The following is a 24653-nucleotide window of genomic DNA, read 5'->3' as shown; positions in this document are numbered from 1 at the left end:
GCATTCGTGATCCGACGAAATTATCGCGGATCCGGGATCTCCAGGTCCAGGGACCATTTATTCAGGTAGCTTCGACTGGAGGTTCTCGCGCGATCTTCGTGGAATTGCAGGATCCGAGAGTTTCCGCGTGCAATCAGCGATATCTCGAGGCTCTCTGCGTGGCGCAGCGGAGGCGGCCCGTGGAAAACCGTATCGATCCTTGGAAAATTGTCCGATACTGGGTCAAGCCGCGTGTATTTACGAGGCTCGTGTTAACCCGCCACTGTGTTACGTTCGCGATTTTAACCGTGTCGATTTGGAATCAGGTTAAGGTCAAAGACCGAATCATTCGATTTCTAACTCCAATGAAACTGGATGATCGTGCACTGGATGAAACTGAATCCTTTGGATTTATGCGGCTCCATCGCGATCAGGATTTTATAATCTTGTAATGGATTGTGAGTTCATTTTCAAACAGAGATGTGCATAGCGCGATATGAAATGAGGAATAAAATGTGGAACGATGGGAAGATAGGAATGAAATATAGGAATATTTCATGGAAGAACGGGTTGTTGATCATTCGTTTCTTAGTTACGGCACAGAGAGAACGTATTTTACGTTAAAAATATCTCCAAAGAACTTGAAATAATATTCTTGAAAATTCCTATGAATTTCCTGTCGCGCTACAAAATTTAGCCATCCTTTCCACACAAATCAAGCAAATTGTAATCTAGAAATTGCCCAAACAATTGCGAATCCTTAATTTCAATAATTCTTTTCTAATTTCGTTCCATCAACTTTAATAATTTCGAAAGAAAATTCCAACGTCCCGTCTCTCATTTAACAAATTCTCAAACCGAATGATTTCTCGATTTAAATCATTTCAAAAGAAATGTTACGTATTTCGTCGATTATTACCAAAGAAAGGCGGGGTCGAAATCAACGATATTGCAATTCTCGTTTCTTCGATTCGCTCGAATCCATTGCGGAAGCACGCCGTTTCCATGTTCGCTGCACGTTGAACGAACAAAGTGGTGAAACACACGGCCAGAACGAGGGTTGTTCGGCGATGATGCCGCGACGAAACTCGCAATCGTTTCGTTCTTGACTTATTTATTCGGGTCAAAAGCTCGCAAATGAGCTTTCTGGAGTGTCCCAGCGCAATGTCTGACTGGTATCAAAAGAAAGTCAAGGAGACGGAACTCGATCTGCTCGTTAATACAACGAGAGAAGCGTGAGCGAGAAAGGAGGCCGAGCTGAGCAGGAGGAGCGTGTAGAAGCGTGTTGGCAAGGATGATATTACGAACCATGTGCAATTAACAAGAACCAGACAACCAACCAACGTAATAATCAAGATTCGCAGTTCTCTACATTCGACACGTTTATCGCCGGTCTATTTTGGCTGTTCGTGAACCGTTGATTTCATTCTACGTTCTAGTCTTAGGTGATTCTAATTAAACGAGAATCTTTGAAATGTCTCTCTGGCTTCTCTTTCAAAAGATATAATTAAACAGAAACGATAGCAAGTACAACGATTTCAGGAAAGTAAGAATTTTATTTGCTTGAAACGATACAACGAACTTCGAATTCCCTTTTTCCCCTTAGATTTCCCTGCTGTTCCCTGTTGTATACTGTCGACAACGAAATATCAATTTTGATAATTCTGTCGAGACTAGAACTTTCTGTGATTCTTTTCTTCGTCGTTGTTAGAAACAGGTCGCAATTTCTGACAAGATTAATCTACACTTTCATCCTATCGCTTTAATCATATTATACTTAACACTTTGACGGGCGTAAATTTCACTGCCAACTGGCACTTTACTGGCTCAATTTATTATTGCATAATTATGATACATTTTTTGAAAAAGTCATCTTCACTAATCAAATCTTTATCATATTATCTTAAATATTTTTCACTTATGCATTATATATGAATTTATTTATTTATTTCCTGACTTATTTATCTGTTTGTTTCCCATATAGTTACAGAAATTTGAATAATAAATTGTTTTCTCGCCAGTCTCTATCAGTGGATCGTTAGGCTCACAAATTGCTGGTATTTTCAGTGTATTTTTAAATCGTTTCACTCTGATAGAACACGATCGAATCTAGGAATCATTCGTCATCGGCGCGCCGAATAAATTGCAAAAAAGAGCATAAACATGACGACAGCGGACGACAGGTGGCAGAGCAAAATCACGTTTACGCAGTAGCGACCGTCGAAGTGTTAAACAGAGGTTTGTTGTTCCAGTATGTTAGTCCATGAAAGGTAAAAAGAACGTGAAGCGACTCTCATTGTTATCAGAAGCCTAAGATATTTATTTTTATAGCGATAAAACGAAAAATAAACTAAAAAGACTAGTTTGATAAAATAATACGTAAATGTAACTTATAAAGTAACAACACATACAATGATACAAAGTAGATAAAAAAGTAAATAAAAATAAACAACGTGATGTATTATCATTAATCAAAATTAACCTAATCTCCAGCATTCGAGATGACATCGTCAATTATCCTGTTAGCTGCGGAGTTTAGTTTCAAAAAGCTTTTAAGGGGTCGTAGTTAGAATCTATCGACGACGAGTTTACACGTCGAACGCAGGCCGAATGCTCCTATTATAAATTTTACGAAAGAAGCAAAGCAAATCGAGGAAGGATTATATTTATATTCGATAAAACATTAATAATTCGTCGTTGAAAAGGCTATTGTTATTAAAAACTGAAAAATTGCCAAAGGATAATAAAGTCAACAAGTACACAAAACAATTTGGGGGATAACCGATATACGCAGCATAGCACAAAAATGGGGATTCATTGGGGAAAATAAACAACTCAATTTATAAAAAGCCATAGATTATACGGACCATAACTGATATACCAAAGAGAATAATCAAATAATGAAACTTTTTTTTTATAAAATACATAATAGGTTTTTCGCAAAAAAAGCAAACGTGCCACTAAATGTTATTTGTATTAATTTTTACTAGAATTGTGAGTTTTTATAGTAAATGATAATCTTTTATTTCACACGACGAGTATACAAGAGAACAAGAAGGACTTGCTGTCAATAAAACGTAATTTTCAGTTTTTATAGTCAATGGTAATCTTTTATTTCACACGACGAGTATACACGTTAAACGTATCGAAACGAAGCTCTGGATTAACGTGTATACACGTCGAACCCAGTTAACTGGTCAGACATCATCGAACAAGGATGTAATAAATTCATATATTAACTTGAATTATGTCGACTATGTCGACTGTTGAATTATGTCAACAGTAGATTCGTCGAGTAGACGGACAAAGTGTGGAAACGTTGTTGTTAGCCTCAAAGAGACCGTCGAGTTCAGCCTCCGATCCAACTTCCTGTCTTGACGAACAAGAAGAATTTCCTGTCAATAAAACGACCTCCCTTGGAATCCTTTGGACAACCTGTCTGAAGATTTGTCGACGTTGAAGCTGGACAGATCGTTTCTCGTGGCTGATACTTGGGATCTCAACCGAACAGATCTCGAATTTGCTCTAGGATCGAATCTTTCAGCGAGGAAAATCGTTTCGATCGTTGTTACAGACGTTAAACGAAGGGAGAACGTTAGAAAAGTGGAGTTTAGAAGACAGAATCGAGCCGGAAGTCGGTTAGTGGATTTAGAGAGTTGAAGAGTTCCGAGGGACACCTGGAAGTTTGTAACGGATGGCTCTTTTAATGGAGGTCTTAGGTTCGATTGTTTTAGATGTTTAGAAAGCTTGTTTTAAAAAGTAAATAGAGAGGAAGATAAAGAAAGTTGTTGATCGAGGCAGAATGGGGCGGCTGCCGGATGTTGGATGTTTTATTGGTACAAAGATTTCCAGTGATATGAGGTTTGAAAGCTTTTTCATTAATTTTTCACAACTCTGAATGTACGATAGCATACGGAAGTATTCGAACTTTTAAATATTTCAAAACATTTAAAAATCTCGATAATAGTAATTTACTTAATTTTTATCTGGTTTTACCTGTTGTTAAATTTTTGTTTACTCACTTTTCAAACGGACAGATCAAACTGACAAATTAAGAAGATATAATCTTCAATTTCTAATTCCCCTCTTCAACAATACTTTATATTTCATTATTTATTATTTTATACTTATTTTTAGCTATTTATTAATCTCCAATTTATTTCTTCAAAAATAAGAAATAAAAATAAGAAATAAATAAACATAAAGGAGGATTGAAATATTAAGAGAAAAACTCAGAAAACCCAGTTAATTCAAGAAGCCAAACATGACAAAAAGAGATCCCAACTCTTTCTATTCTATGAAACGGTTAAGTTTTCCCTTTTGGCTTCACTTTTCACTCGAGGCAACGAAAATTCCTCTATAGAGGGATTTATTATTCTCGGTGGACATACGGTGGCTGGGTACAAGAAACGATCCTTGAATTCGTCCTCCCTTTTACGATGTCCTCACGCACGTGCACACGGAAATCTGCACGGAGGTTCCATGGCCCGTCTACCTTGCAGCCCTTCTTTATTGCTCTCCAGAGACTTTTCTTCCCTTTTCTTTTTTTATCTGCTCTCCCCGACCTTTTCTTCCGCCTCCTGGAAAAGAGGATACCCGTCCCATGCTCCTTTGTAGCTGGCAAGCGACAAAAGTTGACGTGTGGCCATTAAAAAAGTATCTGGCTGCAGTGAAAAATCTGGGCCTAGACTTTTCACACCACCTCCGAAATAATCGACGCGTGAAGAACATTTTCTTTGAGAAAGAGGGTGACTTTGGCTCGTTTGTGTGGAGGGAGGAAAAAAGGTTCTTGGTATTCGAAATGGTGCGAGGGTGAGGTTTCAAAGTGGAACTGACGGAGCAAAATAATTTATTCATAATTTTTCATAGATATTTTATAGACCCTCGGGGTTTGAAAAGGACGTGTAATTTTTTTAATAGCGAACATGGCTAGCATTAAAACTAAAAAGAACATCCCCAATCCCAAACAAACATTCGATTTACCTTTCTTTTATCTCGTAGTTTTTCTAAAAACCAAATTACACGTTCCTCCATTAAAACATAAAATTCCATCAAACCTCTAAAAGCGAGAAATACATTAAACGAATAAATTGCCCGACTTTGATTCATTAATACCAGATGAATTAACTTTCTGTCTGAATAATTCAACACAAACGATGTGAAACGCGTAGAGACCTCAAAGATTCCTTGCTCTATAGACAATAATATTCCGAATCGTGACAGCCAGTCAATTTCGAAGAGCAACTTTTTCCTCCCGCGTCTACCTTTTTTCCCCCCTCTCCGTTTCTTTCTATTCACTCTCATCCTATTCACGTTACTTGTCGACATACAAAGAGCATCCAGAGCTACGTATAAAAAGGCTGAGAACGAAACAATCGAGCGTATCGAATAGCGTTTTAGCGACACGTGAATCGCCAACTACCGAGGCTGATCGTTCCTCGTTCTGACGACCATGTCCTCTTTTCTGCTTTTCAGGTAAAATAAAATACTCGGAGAGGGTGTACGACGCTTGCATGGATGCGTTTGACTGTCTACCGCTAGCGGCCCTCATGAACCAACAGTTCCTCTGTGTGCACGGTGGACTCTCGCCGGAAATTCACAATCTAGAAGACATACGCAAAGTGAGTAGAACGTTCATTGAAATATTCCTATTGATGAAACGACGTACAGAGTCTCTTTCATTCGCATATTGCGTATTAAGAGCGAACGAAGCGTTGATTTCTTGATAGAAATAATAACGTAGAGATGTAACGTAATTAGATTCATCGACGCGAAGATTTGACGCGTTGGATTCGACGAGGTTCCTAGAATTATTTGGATTATTTGAAAGAATTTGTTGACATTGTGCATTCTTTATTCCCGTTTTATTTTTTATTTATTATCCTACTGTTGCGTTGCAGAATCTTCCTTTTCACAAGCAAACAGAATTCCGATTGTAGATGAGTGAATTTTCATTCCGGTTTTCATTACATTCTCGTTCCATTAAAAAAGAATTTTGGTAATTTGTATCGATTTCTCGAATTATCGATAAGATATGCGGAGTAGAAAAACGGTCTTGAAAGAGATTTGTATAATGTCGAATCCGGACTATCTCTCTTGTAATTTTCGTTACTACTTAAATTGTCAGGAAAAATTAAATTTAGGAAAAATCGAAAGCAAGGAGCTGATTACAAATTAACAAAACACTTTCTATATTATTACATTAAACTATTGGTTGCAATATTTTATTATTATTATTACTATAAAATATTCTTTTTAAGAGTCTCCTTCCTCCAGCATTAAAGTCTTCTACGTTCGTTTTTAAATTTTTGAGGTTTATCGTTGAGGAGTTAAATTCGTAAATGATTCAAAATACATTCGAAGCTTCTCTAAGTCTCCTGTTTTTTTAACGGTTGTCGACGGATTCGTTGGTCGGTTTCCTAGCCGCGAAATTTTTCACTGTCGAGAGCAGGATTCAATCGATGGGCGAATTTTCGTAAACGACCAAGTCGCCTGTCAAGCGGACGACACGAGTGTTATTGGAGCCTGGCCTGTGTAGAGTATCGGAGTACCGGAAACAGAGCAGGCAACCGATGTGCTGCCACCTGCTCTATCGATCGTTCACCTAAGCAGTGTCCACCTTGACGCAGCGAGTACACACCAATGCTACACGTTCACGCGTCTCTTGCTTGCCAATTTGTCAGAGGAAATACTCTTCTCTTCTTTTCCCCTAACTTGCTATTATCTATGTAACCTACAGAACATTTTTCAACTGTCGAATAATCTTCTACTGTTTGTTGGCGCAATTCAAACGTCTTTATCGGATACCTGATGTTGCAGCTTTTGTATGAAGTCTAAAATTATGGAAATTCTAGATTTAGTTGTTTGAAATTCAAAATTGCAAAAACTTTGGGGCTCCGATTCGTTGGGTTTGTAGAGACTCGAAAGCTTTAGAAGAGATCGAAGATTTTTACGAGAAATCTAGAGCTACAGGAATCGTAGGTGACACGATTAGGGCTATGAAAAATCCGAATTATTTTGTTAGAAATCCAAGATTGTAAGAATTCTAGCGCTTCAGTTTGATAGCCTTCTAGAAATTCAATAGTGTGAAAAGAAATCTACGATTTTTATGAGAAATCTACACGTATGGAAATTGTAGCTTTTTAAATATGACATTTAGGATTATGAAGATTTTGGATTAACTTTTAGTAGAAATCCAAGATTGCAGAAATTTTACTGCTTCGTCTTGTTAGGCTCGTAGATATGCAAAGGTTTTCAGCGAGATCTAAGATCGACGCACGATATTCATAAAAGTTTGCTATGATACAAGCGATCAAAGTATTATACTTTCATGAGTCATAGTACGTCCATCTACCGATCAAACGTTCAAATCGATAGCTGACACTCCTAGTTATTAAAGAGATGATTAATTTAATACGTATCCCTGGACCAACAGTGGATCTCGATCGCTTATATAAATCGCGAAGCTAATTAATACCGACAACGCGATATTTTACGAGTCCGTTTCAAATGAATATTAATGCCGGATCTAACCGTAACATATTAATATTCTATTAACGTCGATGCTTCCTGACGCGTTTAATCGTTACAGGATATTACGCACTCGAGTGTAGAAAACAGAATAATTCGCTTTGGAATTTGCTCAGCAACGATTAATGCATGTTTAATTAATTTTATGTTTCTGCATATTATTGCGTAGAATTCCTCTGTACATTACGCAAAGTAACGTTCCCGTGAACGTTTACGCGAACGTTTACGCGAACATTATACAGCGAACATAACGGCCGAGAATTTGCCTGACGAGCGACGTCGATATTTTCTATGAATAAAAATAAAATGAATATGGAAATATAAACGTATATATAAACTGCTAAAAATTCCACGTTAAAATACCATGACGCGAATGAATGTGAAATACGAATACCACGTTTATAGGATTGCTTTTAATATAATGTAAAATAAACATTTCTTGGAAGGAAGTATAAAATATAATTTTTCATTTATTGTTAAAAGCTTACTATTTTTAATTATTATATTTTCATTGATAAAGACTGACGCGACATTTTAAAATACAATATCACGCGTTAAATACGGATCATGGACTGTCAACAGTCTAAATTTCGATGTGATTGCTATAATTTAGTCGAGAAATTTAATTAGATTTTTCGAAAAATAGAGCATCGGCAATTGTAAAACACTTGAACGAACAAAAATGTACACGGCCAAAATAAATATCTATATCACATTAATGTTTATCACGCGACGATATAATATCGATATAAAAGTTTCTCAATTTACCAAATAATTTAAAAATAATTACTATTCAACCAGTAATACAACCATAGCCGTATAAATGGCATGAGTGTGCGCGTATGTGAAATTATCAGGTACACTGATAGACTATTATACTTGTCTGTAACAATGGCAAAGATACAAACGTTCTGGAGCCGAAGTTAATATAATACAAAATAACAATTTACTACGTTCGAGAATAAATTGTCCATCAACGTCAATCTTCTTGCATTGACAAAATCCGTCATTTTAAAATACACCGTTAACTTTTCAATAAAACTTTATGCTTATGGCCATGTTCGTATAGAATTTTCACCTCGTTTTCGCTCGTGAAACGTATCAACGAAACGCTTTCATTCTGCTTCGTAATGTAGAAAATTGTCGAAAAATGATATTCAAACATTCGATAGAAAAATAAGAATAAAACGTCGCGTTGACGATGTGTTTCAATGTTTTCGAAAAAATCGTACAAGCGTCGCGGTATCCTGTTTCCTCGTTACACGAAAGGTTCCGGGGATTTTTATTTCCGCGACACTCGTAAAGATACACTCGTCCCGGAATGAGATTCCTCGGAAAACGGCGGCGAAATCCTGTTTGTACTTCCGCGACGCGACTTTTCCCGACGCTCGGTTCAACTCGGTGGAAAGACCTATGCGAGTTGTTCTACCGATTGGATCTCAGTAAATCCAGCATCGAGTTTTCATCTTCTCCTTATCCAATAGCAGCTGATATAGCATTTGAAATTTTCGAGCGGCAATCGATACTTATTCAATAGGAAATTTTAATAGGAATCGAAGACACGTGAAAATCGTTGCAGCTCGCTCGTTGTTCGGTTGTGTCCTTTTTTGTAATTTGCAATTGGAAAAATAAGATTTCTCGAATCGGAAGGTAGTTTTGATCGCGGAAATAACAAAAGAAACGAGTTTCTCTCTTAATAATGGAAAAAATAACGTGACGACATAATATTACGTATTGTAATACGTGAAATTTCGAATAGAAATACATTGAAAGTAGGTTGTAATTTTTTAAACGGCACATGTAATCTAAAAGTTACTTTCACAAGGATTAAACTTCTCGAACTTCTTGATTTTCTTATTATTCGATTGCGTTTAGCACAAAGAAAAGAATACGAGTATGACAAGCGTAAAATTCATAAAAATTGTTAGAAATATTTTATTCCTTATCGAAATGCAAGTAGTATTTTCTGAGCATGGCAGTAATTTTAATCTTGCAAGTTTAAGATTCGTGAAGATAAATGAGAGAAAGTTGTTTGTCGTTCGATTCTAGTTGATGCAGTTTTCGTGAAAGACAGAGGAATGTTGGGTGATGTCGATTTACGTGGATTTATGTGGCGGAATGTTGATAGAGTTCAATGACACGAGAGGATTTCGTGGTACGCGAATACCTAGTTGCTCGCTATTCAATCGCTGTTCTATTCACCGCACCGATCCATTCGCTGCAACATGCTTAAGACCAGCTAACTTAATCGGAGTGGCTCTTGGTAACCGCGGAAAATTGTTCTGTCTGCTTGTTGTCGCGTGAACTGTGTCAAACATATCGAAGGCGATGCACAGAATTTCGCTAACTCGAGAACACAAATGTTGTTCGATATTCGTTTGACAGGGAAACGTTTATACAACGTACGTCTCCCTTCTGAGTGAAGTTCCAACGAAACAAACTATAGATAATTACAGATAATTTGCATATTGGAGGAACGACCTTGAGTACCATCTAATTTCATCTAACTTGTATCTCGTCATGAATATTCCATACGTTAACCCGATCAAATTATAGATCCTCGAAGGAACTACCTGAGAACATTTCAACCACCAAAGGAAGCGAATCTTCCAGTTGAAAGATCAATTGTGGAACAAGAAATAGGATTTTGTCATATTGATACCATCGTCTGTTCTTCTCGAGATCTATGTAAGGTAACACCGAGAGAATTAAACGGACAAAGTTTCAGCCGAATATTCAAAACTCTAGAAAATGTGAAATTATTTCCACGGTGGAGGTACGATCTTGAACAACTGGTAATTTCACGCATCTTACATCTGGTCGTGAATATTCATTTAACACAATCACAAACTACGAAACATCCTCGAAGGAATTACCTGAGAACACTTTAACTTACAAAGGAACCGAATCTTCCAGTTGAAAGATCAATTCCGAAACAAGAAATAGAATCTTCTAACGTTAATACCATCGTCCGTACTTCTCAAAATCTATGTAAGGTAACACCGAGAGAATTAAACGAGTAAAATTCCAGCCAAATATCCAAAACTCTAGAAGACCTGAAACAATTTCCATAGCGGAGGAACGACGTTCAGCAACCCCTAATTTCACCCGTCTTACATCTCGTTGCGAATATTCATTTAACGCAATCAAACTATGAAGCATCCTCAAAGGAACTACCTAAGAACGTCTGAACCGCCAAAGGAAACGAATTCTCGAGCCGGAAGAACCGTTCTGAAACAGGCAAAGCTGCCAGCCGTCTTTGAATAATAATTTCGAGACAGACGAAGAACGAAGGCAATTAACTTGATTCTTTGTGTTGCGGGTCAGCGAGAAAAGCGACGAGAGACGATCGACGCGATTGTCCCGCGGCAGCTTTTAATATTTATTCACGAGGTTTCATCAGCGCGCATCATAAAGCCACAGATAAGAAATTCCAAGCGTGTTTCGCGATATCCTTCGCCGCGGTATACTTCGCCAAAAGCCAGCAAGTATTCCGTGATCCGCTTTCGCGATTCGACATCGAACCGTGGTAATCCAATGTTTTATTTTCGAGCGATTTTACAGGCGCCAGGAACCGACACGCTTGATATGGAAATTGACAGTCCCAGTAGGATGATATCGTCGATCCTTTGAGACGCGAAAGCCCGTAAAACCGTTCCCATACGCTTCGTTCATCCTCTTTGAATTTTCTCCTGCTCGATCGTTCCCGGTGCTTGTGTTGATTCGTTGCGAAAATTGCTTTTGATCGCTGGAATCATAGCCTCTATCGTCCAAATTGACGGAGTTTATCGCAAATTTCTAACATTTCTTATTGATATCTTTGGCAATCTTTTTTGCGGTTTTCGATTTTATCTTCTATCGAGGGCACGCTCGGCTTCAGACAAATTTTGGGAGAAAAAGAGAGCGTGAGCTTATTTGTAGCAACGTTCGGTATGAAAGATCGATCTCTAAACACGCTTAACTCTGCTATAAACTTTTATGCCTCGATCTTGCCCTTATTTTAGAAAAGAAAAAGAATTTGAAGGAGACGTTTCAGGCAAAATTGAAATGCCAACAAGAAGACCTCTTCCATATTTTGTCCAAACTTGGAGATTTCTTTTAACGATAGAAAAATATAACGAAATCGAAAATAACCGGAAGAACGTAACACGATGAACTTCCCTCTTCGACCATTCTCTATGCTTCTACTGGCTGCTCGTTGCAAAAATTGCTTTCGATCGCCGGTCTGAAAAGCTCGATCAGGCTCGTGACGCATCGACGGGGCCCTCGAATCCGTGGAACAACGCCTGGTGCATTTTATCAGCCGCAACGCTGCAGTTTGTGCTTTAAATAGCGGCAGGACCCGCGTGCTATCGGCTGCTGCTATTAACTTAATCGCCATTGCGGCCTGGCGTGTACCTATGCGTGCCGCGTAACACGCTCTTAGGAAATTCGCCGTAATAACGCTACACGTATAGAGGCACGTCGAACACCGGTTCCAGGCTCTGGCTTGGAAAAGCAGAAGAAAAATCGAGAATAAAGACCACGAAATAGAAGGAGGAGGAAAAGTCTTGGGCTGGTCGGTTGGAAGTTTCCGACGTTATTCTCCGGTCACGTACAGTGTGGCGAGAGAGAAATAAAAAGGGCACATCCGTTTCCGTCCGTGCATTCGGCGCACGGCAACCACTTTTATAAGCGTCGTTAAAACTTGTCCCACGGGAGGAAGTTCCCTCTTTTCGCGAAACCTGAGACACTTTTCCGAGCAAAGAAGCTTGCGAGTTTAACTAAAGATGCTGAACTTCAATCTTTTTATTTGCTGGAATTTTTCTAACTGTATCGTATTTAAGACTAATTATTATACATGTGTACGTATAATAAGCAATTTTTAATGACACGGTCGTAAGGCACGGTACGTAAAATACCGGGCACACGGTATGGTCTGTAAAATGAACTCTGCATAATACACTGCTTTTTACTCGGGAAACATCTCACTGTCCTATATATATTAATATTTATTAATTTCGGCCACTGCGGCTTCGAAAAGGACTTGGCATTACAATTTCGAAACATTCGTCCATCCGAACCTTCACATACGTACTTATGAATTATAGATTAATATCCTACCTCTACTTCACGACACCTGTGAATTATAAATATACATATACGTTATTTATCGCTAGCTTTGGCGTGGGTTTGCACTTTTGTTTCTCATTTTCTCTAAGGAATAAATCCGGTTAGCAGCCCCTTGGTAATATTTTTTTTTCCTAATTCCTTTCATATTGCTGTTCTCTCAAGCTGTTCATTTTTTTGCACTCTGTTACACAGTGCTTCAGATTTTCTTCCCTATTATCGCATAATTTGCATTTTTTTTTTCATCTCCCTCTAACTAAAATCTCCTCGATTCCTCTAAATTGCCGCATCTTACCCTTGCGATTCTTTTTCGGCTGTTGCTTTTAACACGGTTGTCTAGATATTCTGTCATAGCTTCGCATTTAATTTGTTTATAATTTTTGCTACATCTACTGTTACATATTCTCTTGTGTTACATTCGCCCTTGATATTGCCAGCCTGCAGTTGCCATTTCTGTAAACGTGTCCTTTTTACAGTTCCTCGTGTTGTCTACATCTCTCTGGCCTTGTCATTTCCTTCGGCTCTTTCTTTCGAACTTTTTGTTTTCAGCCTTTCGCTCATTACCTTCTTTATACGTTCTTTCAGCTGATTCTTACCTTCTAATCTTGACCCTTTTTCTTCGCATTTGAGATCTCTCAAGTACAGTCAATTATTGGTAAGTTTTAAGAAATTCAGTGGAAAGTTAGTTATTAATTGTGGAACTGTAGAGCTTCACGTGGATATATTCAGTCGCTCCCTTGATTCATTATATTTTGTACAAGGTAGATTTAACTATTGGCGGATTTTTAAAAATTGGTGCAAATTAATGCAGATGGATGTTCTGTGTTTTCGTGCTAATTGATTAAAATGATTTAAATCTGCGATCACGCGATTTTCGTTTCATATGGAACCTAATCTCTTTACAATTCCTCCTTTCACATTTTCTAGTATACTTATAATAAACAAAATAAACATCCGATGAAGTATACCGTTCTTAAATTGCTCAAAAAATCGACACAGAAACCATCACGACACGCGCGTCATAGCTACGATATTGCACGCCTAAAATCAATTCCTCGTTCAAGGCCATTGCAGCCGGTCTCCCCACCACACGTTTCTCACTCTATCCCCCACCATTTCCTCCATATCTTCCATACCCTGCTGCATCTTATCGCCGCTTTGGTACACAAAGAACCTGCAATAATATGACCTTGAACCATCAGTCGATTTCGAAATACGAAACGTTTCCATCGCGAAACATCGACGAAATTGATTGAAACGTACGACGAGATACGATAATTAGCGATATCGAAAGCCATTGCTTTACTGAGACGCGGTTGACACTATTTCCTCGATAAGGTTCTCATTCTTTCGACGAATGTGTGCAGCTTCCGGTTAACAGGCAGCCTGCTCGTTGTACCGCGAACAATCCGATGTACGGTGTTGTTGCTAACACACAGAAACACGGAGAATCGTGGAAGCACGGAGGAGTACAGCAAACATCAACGCTATTCGACGTAATTAACATGCTATTACAGTTGCGCGTTGTGTATCGCAAACTTCCTCCTACGTCGAATCGTATCGAATTTTCGCTCGCTACAGTGACGAACTTAACTTTGTTAGACACTCCTTGATTGATAATGTTTTGAGTGTTATACTATTTTGAAGAGAATTTAGGGGAAATCGGGAATATCAGAGAATGGATTGGAGATAATAGGGAAACGATTCTTTTAAGGCAATTATTTTGCTAGAGTTTTGAAAATTTGTATTTTTATCGAGATCTTTCGATTTCGGGAGGAACAGTACGTTACATGGATCCAAATTAGATGTCGCGATTAAAATTTGGAAGAGTATTTAGGGAAAATCGGGAATATCAGAGAATGGATTGGAGATAATAGGGAAACGATTCTTTTAAGGCAATTACTTTGCTAGAGTTTTGAAAATTTGTATTTTTATAGAGATCTTTCGATTTCGGGAGGAACAGTACGTTACATGGATCCAAATTAGATGTCGCGATTAAAATTTGGAAGAGTATTTAGGGAAACTCGGGAATATCAGAGAATGGATTGGAGATAATAGGGAAACGATTCTTTTAAGGCAATTATTTTGCTAGAGTTTTGAAAATTTGTATTTTTATAGAGATCTTTCGATTTCGGGAGGAACAGTACGTTACATGGATTCCAATTAAATGTCGCGATTAAAATAAAAAGAATAGAAGAAACGAAATTGGTGGAACAGGTACTCGTGTAAACGCTTGTTGCTCGTCTACCCTTAAATATCGCAATCAAAATAAAATTTAAAAGGAGAAGGAGAAAGTAAATTAGTAGAAGAGGTACGAAATAGATGTAAGAGGCAATCGTTCATCCTTTTGTCCACGCTAGAAGAACTAAACTTGAAGGCTGTTATCGGGCCAGTTTTCGAAGATCGTCGGTCATGTAAATGCGGAAGACGAGGAGCAACGTGTAGCCGAGTACCGACATTTGGTATTCATATCGCTTGCTCGCGGTTGCAAAATCCACCTTTTACATAGAAGCACGCGGAATAATACATAACAGAGGCGGATGGTATCGACGTTGGAGAGGAGTTAGAAGGGGTCTGATAAATATTGCATAGTCGCCGGTGTCCTTCGCCACCCTAGTCGCCTATCGTTCGAATTTCGAGCATATTTTGCATAGACCTCCGACGACGAAGATGGAAACGCCTCCCTAGCCTAGGGAAATAAATGATCCTCGTTATTACTCGATCGAGAGAAGTTAGGATCGATTTCGTGTTTGAAACTAGGGGCGAAATGCGAAAGAAAGTGGACAGTTTAAAGGGGGACGTAGACAAAGGAATTCTTTTCTTTCTTTTTTCTCGTCTTTTCTTCAGCGGGATGGAGATTTTATGGTTTCGTGAATGGCAGATGTTAGGGGGTGAAAAAAAGGAATTTCGTGGTTTATGAAAGATATTATGGTAAAAGCAATGTTTGAAGTGTTCGCACGTTTCGTTTAAAGCGAAGGTCCTGTAAAATTACTCTCAAGGACGTGACAGTGGAGACTGACAGCTAGTATTTGCTTTTTAGTGCGTATTTGTATGTGCGTAGGGGGGTGGTTTAAATGATAAGAGGACGATGATGCGTCAGACTTCGAGAATCTAGTAAATTTTATATTGTAACCGTCAAACTCGTGAAACGATGGCTTTCAAATATTTTATTTGTACGATTATTGAAATTATACCGGTGCTGGTGGAGGAACTGGCCCGGAATAGAACGATTCAAGTCTTTCCTGCGGCATTAAAATATCGAAGAGGAACAACCGATAGCCGTCGATGCAAATTATTATGGATACTCAACAAATATTTTCAATCGGTCGAACTTCATCTGGTTCCAGCTCTTTTATTCTTTCTTTCTTTCTACCACCATTTGCTTTATTCCACACGATTGTTGCAGCTGAAAGAAAAGAGTACGATGAACGAAGAGATGCTGTTGAAAGAAGAGGGTTAACTACCCCTGTTTCTCCCACGAGAAATACCTCGTAATCTGGCGGAACAGATGCAAATCTTCTCTTCCAATTCTCCCTCTTGCCACCCCATTCCAGTTGTATGTATCATGCGGTGCAAAAGACTTGGAGCATCAAACGAAGATACTTTTCTAGTCGTATTTGTCGGAAATGTTCTACTTAATTTTATCTAAATAACTTTATTTAATTATTTATCGCGACCAATTCTGTTTCACAATTGTTGCATATATAATGAATGAACACAAGTATTTTTTGAAAATGGTAATAGTAGCCATTTGCTAATTTTTAAAAATCTGACATACAAAACTTAGGAAACTTGGAGATCAACATCTCTTCGTTTTGTGAAACCAATAGGATAGGGATGGTGTACGATTTTTACAGACTACTGTACTTTTTTGTGCAACTTGGTACTTGTCTCCGGCTGATGGAAGAGTGTTTTTCCGTTTCCCCTTTATTTTTTCTCTCGTTTTTATTCCCTTTGAGTCGTTTCCTGTACACCGCTCTTCTTCAGATCCTCTCATCTTTTTTCCTTCGTTTCATTCGCGATGGAAAAAAGTGGGAATTGCAAGCAATCATGGTGCACGCGCCAGGGATTACCTTCGTTTATTACAAAATTACCTTCCTTTTTTCTATCTTCTATCTGTCGACAATCCCACCGAACGCGTGCATGTCCTTTCACGATTCTTTCGTTTCACAAATCTCAGCTATCGACTAAACAGTTTAATAATAATTTACTAATTACATAATTTTAACAATTTGTAAATCCTTTGTTCCATTTTCCTTGTTTAAATATACATAGCACGGTATAACATTATAAGGACTAATTTTCCAGAAAATCCTGATATATCGAAGCACATCTGTCGAGTGTCACTCCAGTCACAAAACTATCGAAATTTTCCAACGATACCCAGAAGTAGCAATTTGAAATTTTACATTTTGCGATTTTGCCTCGCAGCTTTCGTATAAGTTGATCACAGTAGTGGCATGCCATAATATCTCTAGTTGAGCAAAATGAACGTAATAAAAAATGCCGAAATTGTTCCGTCGCCACCAAAATCACCTGAAGCGCGTATGTATGTATTCGGTACACGTGTATTACGATCGCTGATTGCTTCTGACGGCTGTCGCTACGAAAATTTACAACAGATGATACGCGATTGTTGGCTTGGCTGCCAGGTAAAAGTAGAATTGCGGATGTCGTACGCGTGGTTGTAGTTCGAGGATGAGAAAACGCGATACGGGAACGTTGCCCAATGGCAAATGTTTTGGCCACTGATTCGCCCGTTGTGTCGCCGCCTCTTTTTCGTCGTATTTCGTTCGGCTAACCGAGAAATTCCACCGCAACACACGATTATACATATTTTGTACGGTGTACCAATTGGCAGTCATCCGGATAGAACTTCTTAACGTGACTTGGACGTTGTCACGTGCAATATGCTTGCGGTAGACTAGCACGATTATGTTGAGTATAGTCCGTATAGTCGTAGCTGGTGGGAGAAATTTAATAAAACCGTAAAGATCGATCGAACGTCGAAGTTTATGATGTTGGTGCGAACTGACAGAAAGTTGAGAAGAGTTATGATATATCGCTTGCAACTTTCTTTTTTTAGTGGCGCCCTTGTATATCTTTATTCTTCTTTCTTCTTAGTAGACACCTATACGGCGTTCTCTTATTTCAAATTGATATCTTGCTTTCTCACATCTTTTCTCTTTCTATCGCTTACTTGTTATTATTCCAATTCTATTTTTTAGCGTTTCTTTCAGTTATCTTCCTTACTAGTGCGATACATGTAGCGACATATGTTGCTCTTTTTCTTTACTACCAGCAATTACTTATTGCTGGTATATTTTTTTATTACTTCCAACCTTTTTTTCCGTTCTCTCTTTGTGTTCTTATACTACGTTCTTTATTGCCACAATTTCTATTTTAATTCTCTTACATTTTATTTTTTGTCTCGTTTCCTGTTTTAATTAATGCAACTCCTTTTTTAACATTTTCCCCTATTTTAATTACTGCAACAACTTTTTTGATATTTTCCCCCGGTTTTTCTACGTTTATAATTCTTTTCTTCAGGCATATATTTTTATTGCTGCAAGCTTTTTTCACCACGCCTTTATAGTATTTTTTATGATTTTAAAACATACCTTTCAGTATTCTTGACAGCATAATCCGTATGATCTTCTTACTGCTATCGAGAAGGTGATTATTAATTACATAATTAAATTGGCATAATTAATTATCGATAAACTAGATCTTTAATTCCAAATACAGCGTGTACGCGTGTGACGATGGAGTAAGTGAAAAGGGAACGCGTCTAGTCAGACGCGGCGCGCGCCAACATGGTTGGCGCTATCTTTTTAAAATCGCTTATTATTTCATTAAAGCGCACGCGGAAACACCTCTTCCTTCTTAATTAAAAAATTTTTTCATGCAAATTAGAAACTTCCCTTTATGGGATTTAATTGAATTTAACTGTAATAAAATGAAAGTAAAATAAGGTGACACAAAGGAAACGACTTAAAAACTATGAATATTTTTATTATTGAAATTTGTTACCTTTCTACCGCCAGATTATGCAAACGTAATTATAAACTACCGGAGTTCTACAAGTGTTAAATTCTTTCCACGTTAATAATTCCAACGATCTACCATTAATAATTTAATAATACACCTCGATTCTACTCTCCAAAGTAATAACGCTTAAATTTACATAATACATTATTTCCAACACAATGACCGTAATTTTTTATTTACCGACAAGCAAAATTTCTCTTGCAACTGTTTCAGATTCAGAACTGTTTCTGATTCAGAACAACGCAGCAATTTCAGATTTGAAATTTCCCTACCCTAATAATAATCTCAATAACCCACCATCCTCCGTCGCATTTTCTCTTTCCAAGAAAACAGTACAACAATTCAGGTTGCCGATTTTTAATTTCCCAACCTCAGTGAATTTCAATAATCTACCATCCTCCGTCGAAATTTCCTTTCCCAAAGGGACAAACGCGACAATTTACACCGGCAATACCAATGGAATGCAATCAACTTCGTCGTCCAATTCGATCGTTTCGAAGTTAAAGCAGATTTAGTGGCGAAAACGACGAAGCTACTTTGGCAAGGGTAATAACGCCGGTAATATTACGTTTGCTATTATTAGGTGCGAACTGCTCGTTACACTGTAAACTGTATTCTCGTTTCCTTCGTGTACGTATGTATATACACATATACATACACATATATTGTGTATATATATACATACATACTTGCAGCCATGTGCGTGAGGCACACGCAGCCAGCCACTGTGCGCTGAGAACTAATGCCATTGAACATAATTAGCGTTACCCATTATGATCAAAACTTGTAGTCCACGACTGAGGTCTCCGCTGCACGATAAACACCGAGACAACGTCGATACGTCAACGTTAAGTCAGCTCTCGTAGTTGGGTAATTACGACCGGATAATTATTGGAAACGTTTCGACGCCGAGAGCCTCTGTAAACCACTTCCCTTTCCAATGGTCGACGCGCGATTCCTGTTCGTCCAGCCTCTTCTTTTCGTTTCTATTTGCTGTCAAGTTTACGTTAGTTTACAAGTAATCGCAAGATATATACCGAATTTTGAGGGGCTTTTTTTCATTTTCTTTAGATGCTTTGCATTTTATAGCTGAGAATTTGTTCATTAATTTTCATCTACCTTTCTTGTTCTGATTTCACGATGCAAAACTTCGCGATGAAAATTGTTGGTAAGTTTATTTTACCCTGTAATTGGCCAAAGGAACGCCAAATCGTCGACCGAAATTAAATTCTTTGAATTCATTGTCAGATGCTCGTATCTTTAAACGCTCCGTACTTTGAGATTGAAAAGTGATTTATGGAGATTTTGTAGATTAATTTTCATCTACTTTTCTTGTTTCTTATTTCGCGATGGAAGAAAGTCTACAACGAAAGTTGATGTTAAATTTATTTTATCTTCTAATTAATCAAAGGAACTTCAGATATTTTAATTAATTTAATTAATATTTTAATTAATCACCAAATATTTGAATCTTTAAATACTTTGTATTTTACGCTTGGAAATTGATTTACGGGGATTTTCTACATTAATTTTGATCTACTTTTCTTCTTCTTATTTCACGATGAAAACTTCGCGATGAGAGTTGCTGCTAAATTTATTTTATCTTATAATTAATCAAAGGAACTTCAGATCTTCGACCAAAATTCAATTATTTTTATTAATTTTCTGATACTTGAGTCTTCAGATGCTTTATAGTTAGAGACTGTGGAAATTGATTGACGGCCATTTTCTGCATCAATTTCTATCTACTCTTCTTCTTCTTATTTCGCGATGGAAACTTTGCAACGCTAATTGTTGTTAAATTTGTTTCGTCTCGTAAACATCCAGTTAGTCAAGCAACCATCAACTCTTGCATTAAAATTAACTTTTTTCCATTAATTTCCAAATATTTGAATCTCAATATTTTCCAAACTATCTCTTCCTTTTCTCTTTTCGTTATATTTACGCTCGATAGAACACACAAGAGAGTGAAACACGAATATAATAGAAAGTTGAAGAGCGAAACATGGGAAAAATAGGGCGTTAGCTGTCCGATATCGTACTGATATCGTTGAAATATTTAAAAATTTTTCTTCCCTTCCTGTGAGATGTGTCTTTGCGTGGTTTTTTCGGTAACCGTTCGAACGAGAGGCAGGGTAAAAGTTACCGGGTTGGAATTTTTCTGATTTTTCTTTGATTCCAACGAGCGGTTCAACACAAGCCCGGAATAAATCTAGGCCAGAGTTCGTGAATGCTTTATGACGCGGAAACACCACTCCAGAAGCGAATCTGCTCTCCTCCTAGCTGTCTGCCTGTGTGTGTTTTTATACGTGTGTGTGTGTGTGTGTGTGTCTCCTTCGAGTAAATAAGTGGCTCGTCTACCTAGTTTCTCCATCGAGAGAGCGTAAACCACTCTCCTTCCTCCTCCTCCTCCTCTTCTGCATTTTTCTCTTTCACAGGGTATTTTAAACGAATCCTCGATCGCGAGTAAATTAAATAACGCGCAATTAAGTGACACGCGAACCTCATAGTCGAGTTCCTTGTCATCGGAACTCGATTCAGTAGTTTTCATATCGATTTCCAGAGAGAAATGGTTACTGTGTTTATTCGAGTTGACTGCGGATGTTGGCGCGTTCGTGAGAAATTCTCAATATCTGTCGTTTAATCAGGAAAATTAATATTGTCGCCATTGGTGGATAAATAAACTAAATAATTAATAAAATTATTACTATTGCTTAATTAGAAAAATCGAATTTTCTATGAGAACTTGAATGTTTGGGCGTTTAACACGTATAACACGTTTAGGGGTGGAAGAGGATATCGCGAGATAACATGAAATAATATCGATCGATATACCGTGGAGTAAATTTTATGCATTTCATGGATCGATGCAAGAGAACTGTTGCATTACACGTTTCTTTCTCGGAGTTTTCCTCCAACTAACAAAATTATTCATACAACTAAAACATATTTATACATTCACATTGAATTGAAAACGTGATATCATTTTATTCGAACGTTTCTTATTCTCGTCTTATTTCGTACATTTATTTCTATTAGGCCACGTATAAGAAGAATATTATTGACAAGCAACTGATATTATAACTCGATATTTCCGGCAAACAAATCTCGAATTATTTTTACATCTTCGCCTTGCTACATGATTCTAAGTTAGTTATATGATAAAGCTGTTGGGAAATGGGATATCGGATCCGATGATTTTCCGCAGTTAATCAGAAATGATTATGGTAGAGGTACGCATGTCGATGTCAAAACACACAGCTGCGTTAATTAGAAGCTTGGAGCAACGAGTCCTCGCTACATTCGAGCGTTTAGATAATTAGACACGTGACGCGTTTACACGATGACTGCATCAGAGAAACCTGTTCCTTCGACTAATTCGATCGATGTTGATTTTGCTGTTTCAGTTGGACAGGTTCAAAGAGCCGCCGGCGTATGGGCCGATGTGCGATCTGCTCTGGTCGGATCCATTGGAGGACTTCGGCAACGAGAAGAACGCCGAACATTTCTCTCACAACAGCGTTAGGGGTTGTTCATACTTTTACAGGTAAACACACGGCTACTTTACATGTAGATTAATTATTATATTAAAATATAATACACAATATAGCAATATGCAAAATAATACACTGCTTTCTAGTTAGAGCTAGAAAGAAATTTTAAGGTAAAGTTGACGATGAACGAAAGTTTACGATTTTTCTAGAACGATACTTTTTCACGTTATTGTAATGATGTAGTAGTATAGATTATGTAATTACATAATTTTCTTTACAAATAATCTCACCCTTACGCGTATAGTAACATATAAAATGATCTACTTTCCTTTCGTTGTAATTAACGAGAAATCTTACAAAACAAATGGATAATGAACGATTTCGACTAAATATTTTTCCAGCACCATATTATTCTCATCGCTCTTTTACTCTACTTGTTTGAGTAGAAATGTACATATATATTAGTATGAGTATATATTTTTATATTAACAAATACCAACACATTAATAAGTATAAGAAGAAATAACGAGTATATATTTTTCTATTAATATCTACTTTTCTACGTAGAATAGTGGGGAAAGAATGATCCACTGAGAGATGATTTTATATATTTTTCACAACTTGGGTCATATCGTACAATTCATTGTTAGGTGTATCTTTTTCGTGAATTTTTTAATAACGAATTTTTAATTTGCTTTTTGGCTACGCGACTTTATTTCATTAATCTCTCAAAACCATAAAACGTCAGACTATGACTTTGCTAGGCGACGTTAAAAACAACCTAGCTCTTTTCATCCCTTATAGAACATTCCCGTCGCTTTTCTGTCCCTGGGAAAATCTCTCACAGCCTTTCACGTTTCTCTTCCACTTTCCCTCGTCCCTTGATCCTATTCAGCGAATAATTAGCCAGCCGTTTGTTCGTCGCGAACTCGAAAGCGATCGTGGAACACCAAACGAGTCGGCTTTACAGCAAATTCCGTGTCAACGTCCTCGTCGGCTGACGACATTTTCATTTTTATTTTACCTTGCTTTATTTTCTATATTTTTCAAAGAAATTAGTAACCAAGCCGTTGATATTTATGAATTTATGGAACGTTTAAAGCTAAGAAAATGCGTAGAACACGCAGTGTATGAAAAATATAGGAGGTCTGAAATATAGTGTTTTATTAATTATAACTAAACTGCGAATTTTTATCCATTTAAAGGTGCAAAAACATATTAAACAAATAAAGAAATTTCCACTATGATATTTAAAAATACTAAGGAAATATAGAATATTTGCAATGTGAAAAAATGTCAAATTATATAAATATTTCCGCTCTAATTACGTGTAATATTTAAATTACGTACTAATTAGGTTCATAGAGATATAAATTGCCGTAAACGTCAATACTGTATCAACTTTTTTTTTTTTTAACTGATCGTTAAACCGATCAAATAAAATTTGAGTGGCGGTTCCTTTGACCGAGCTCGATGGAAGTTTTTAGAAGTGTCAGGAATTCTTTCTGCCACAACATGCGGAAAAAAATCGATGTATCCGAGTCGAACAATTTATCGCGAGTGGTGCTTGTGATTTCCTACTCGTTTATTTCCGCTTCCGAATCTCGTATATTATCGTATTACTGCGAATCATTGTTTGCGATTTAATTAAAAGTTCGTAGAAAGTTTCTGAAAACTTTCGAAAAAATACATTTAACTTTTCCGCAGTATTCGATTTAAAAAGTTTCATTCTTTTAATTTTTACTTTTCCTGTTAGTTCGGACGACGACTTGGAATTTCAAAAGTATAACACTCGCAGATATTGCAAATGATCGGTTCATGAAAGTAGAATGTACCATAGAATATAACATTTTTATTAAATTTTTCCATTCTGAATATCTGCATGTACGCTTGAGCGGACAACAGAACGCGACGTGACGTTTCAATCGAACGTGTCTCTTCGAATTTCGACTTAAATGAAATTCCTGATGTAACCTCCTCTCATTGAATTTTCGCCATGATGTTGAAAGCTACGTGTTTACCAAACTATTACACCCTTGACATATAATTTGTTTTGTAACTACGCCTATCCAACTTTGTAATGTGTTTGCTTCCAAAATACCTTGGCTACAAATATGAATATGAATGACCAAGATACTAGTATTAACTGCGTGGTAATTAATTGTTCAAGTAACAAGATATTCTAATAAATCGCTCACTAGTTTTATCCTATATTTAACACGAAAGTTATTTACTTACTATATTCCTTCGTTAACACTAATTTCTCAATTTTGGTTAATATAATAATTTACATAAAGTTAGACGAACAAAATAAATAACTATGAAGGTATAATTTTAAATTTAAATTTCCAAACCAATCGTTTGACCGTGTCTGGTAAGGTTAGTGTTAATTACCCAATATCTAGTACGTAAATTATGATTTTCATATAAGCATTATTCACTTAAACAATCGTTGAACGACTCAATCTTCAATGCGAATATTTACTCAAA

The 24653-nt window shown here is 37.2% G+C and overlaps 1 protein-coding gene across 5 annotated transcripts in view; it reads left to right on the top strand.

Moving 5' to 3' along the window:
• The window catches only part of LOC117162679 (serine/threonine-protein phosphatase 2B catalytic subunit 2), a 232535-nt gene that overhangs the window by 162309 nt on the left and 45573 nt on the right, over positions 1-24653 (top strand). For all 5 annotated transcript variants that reach the window (XM_076620755.1, XM_076620754.1, XM_076620757.1 and 2 more), the window contains exons 5-6: positions 5455-5600; positions 22077-22216. In XM_076620755.1, coding sequence (XP_076476870.1) covers positions 5455-5600; positions 22077-22216 — 286 coding nt within the window. The remainder of the gene's footprint in view (positions 1-5454; positions 5601-22076; positions 22217-24653) is intronic.

The sequence above is a fragment of the Bombus vancouverensis genome, chromosome 8, assembly GCF_051014615.1.
Source record: "Bombus vancouverensis nearcticus chromosome 8, iyBomVanc1_principal, whole genome shotgun sequence".
NCBI lineage: Eukaryota > Metazoa > Arthropoda > Insecta > Hymenoptera > Apidae > Bombus > Bombus vancouverensis.
Note: the sequence above shows the minus strand (reverse complement) of the source record. Positions and strands in the feature narration are given on the sequence as shown.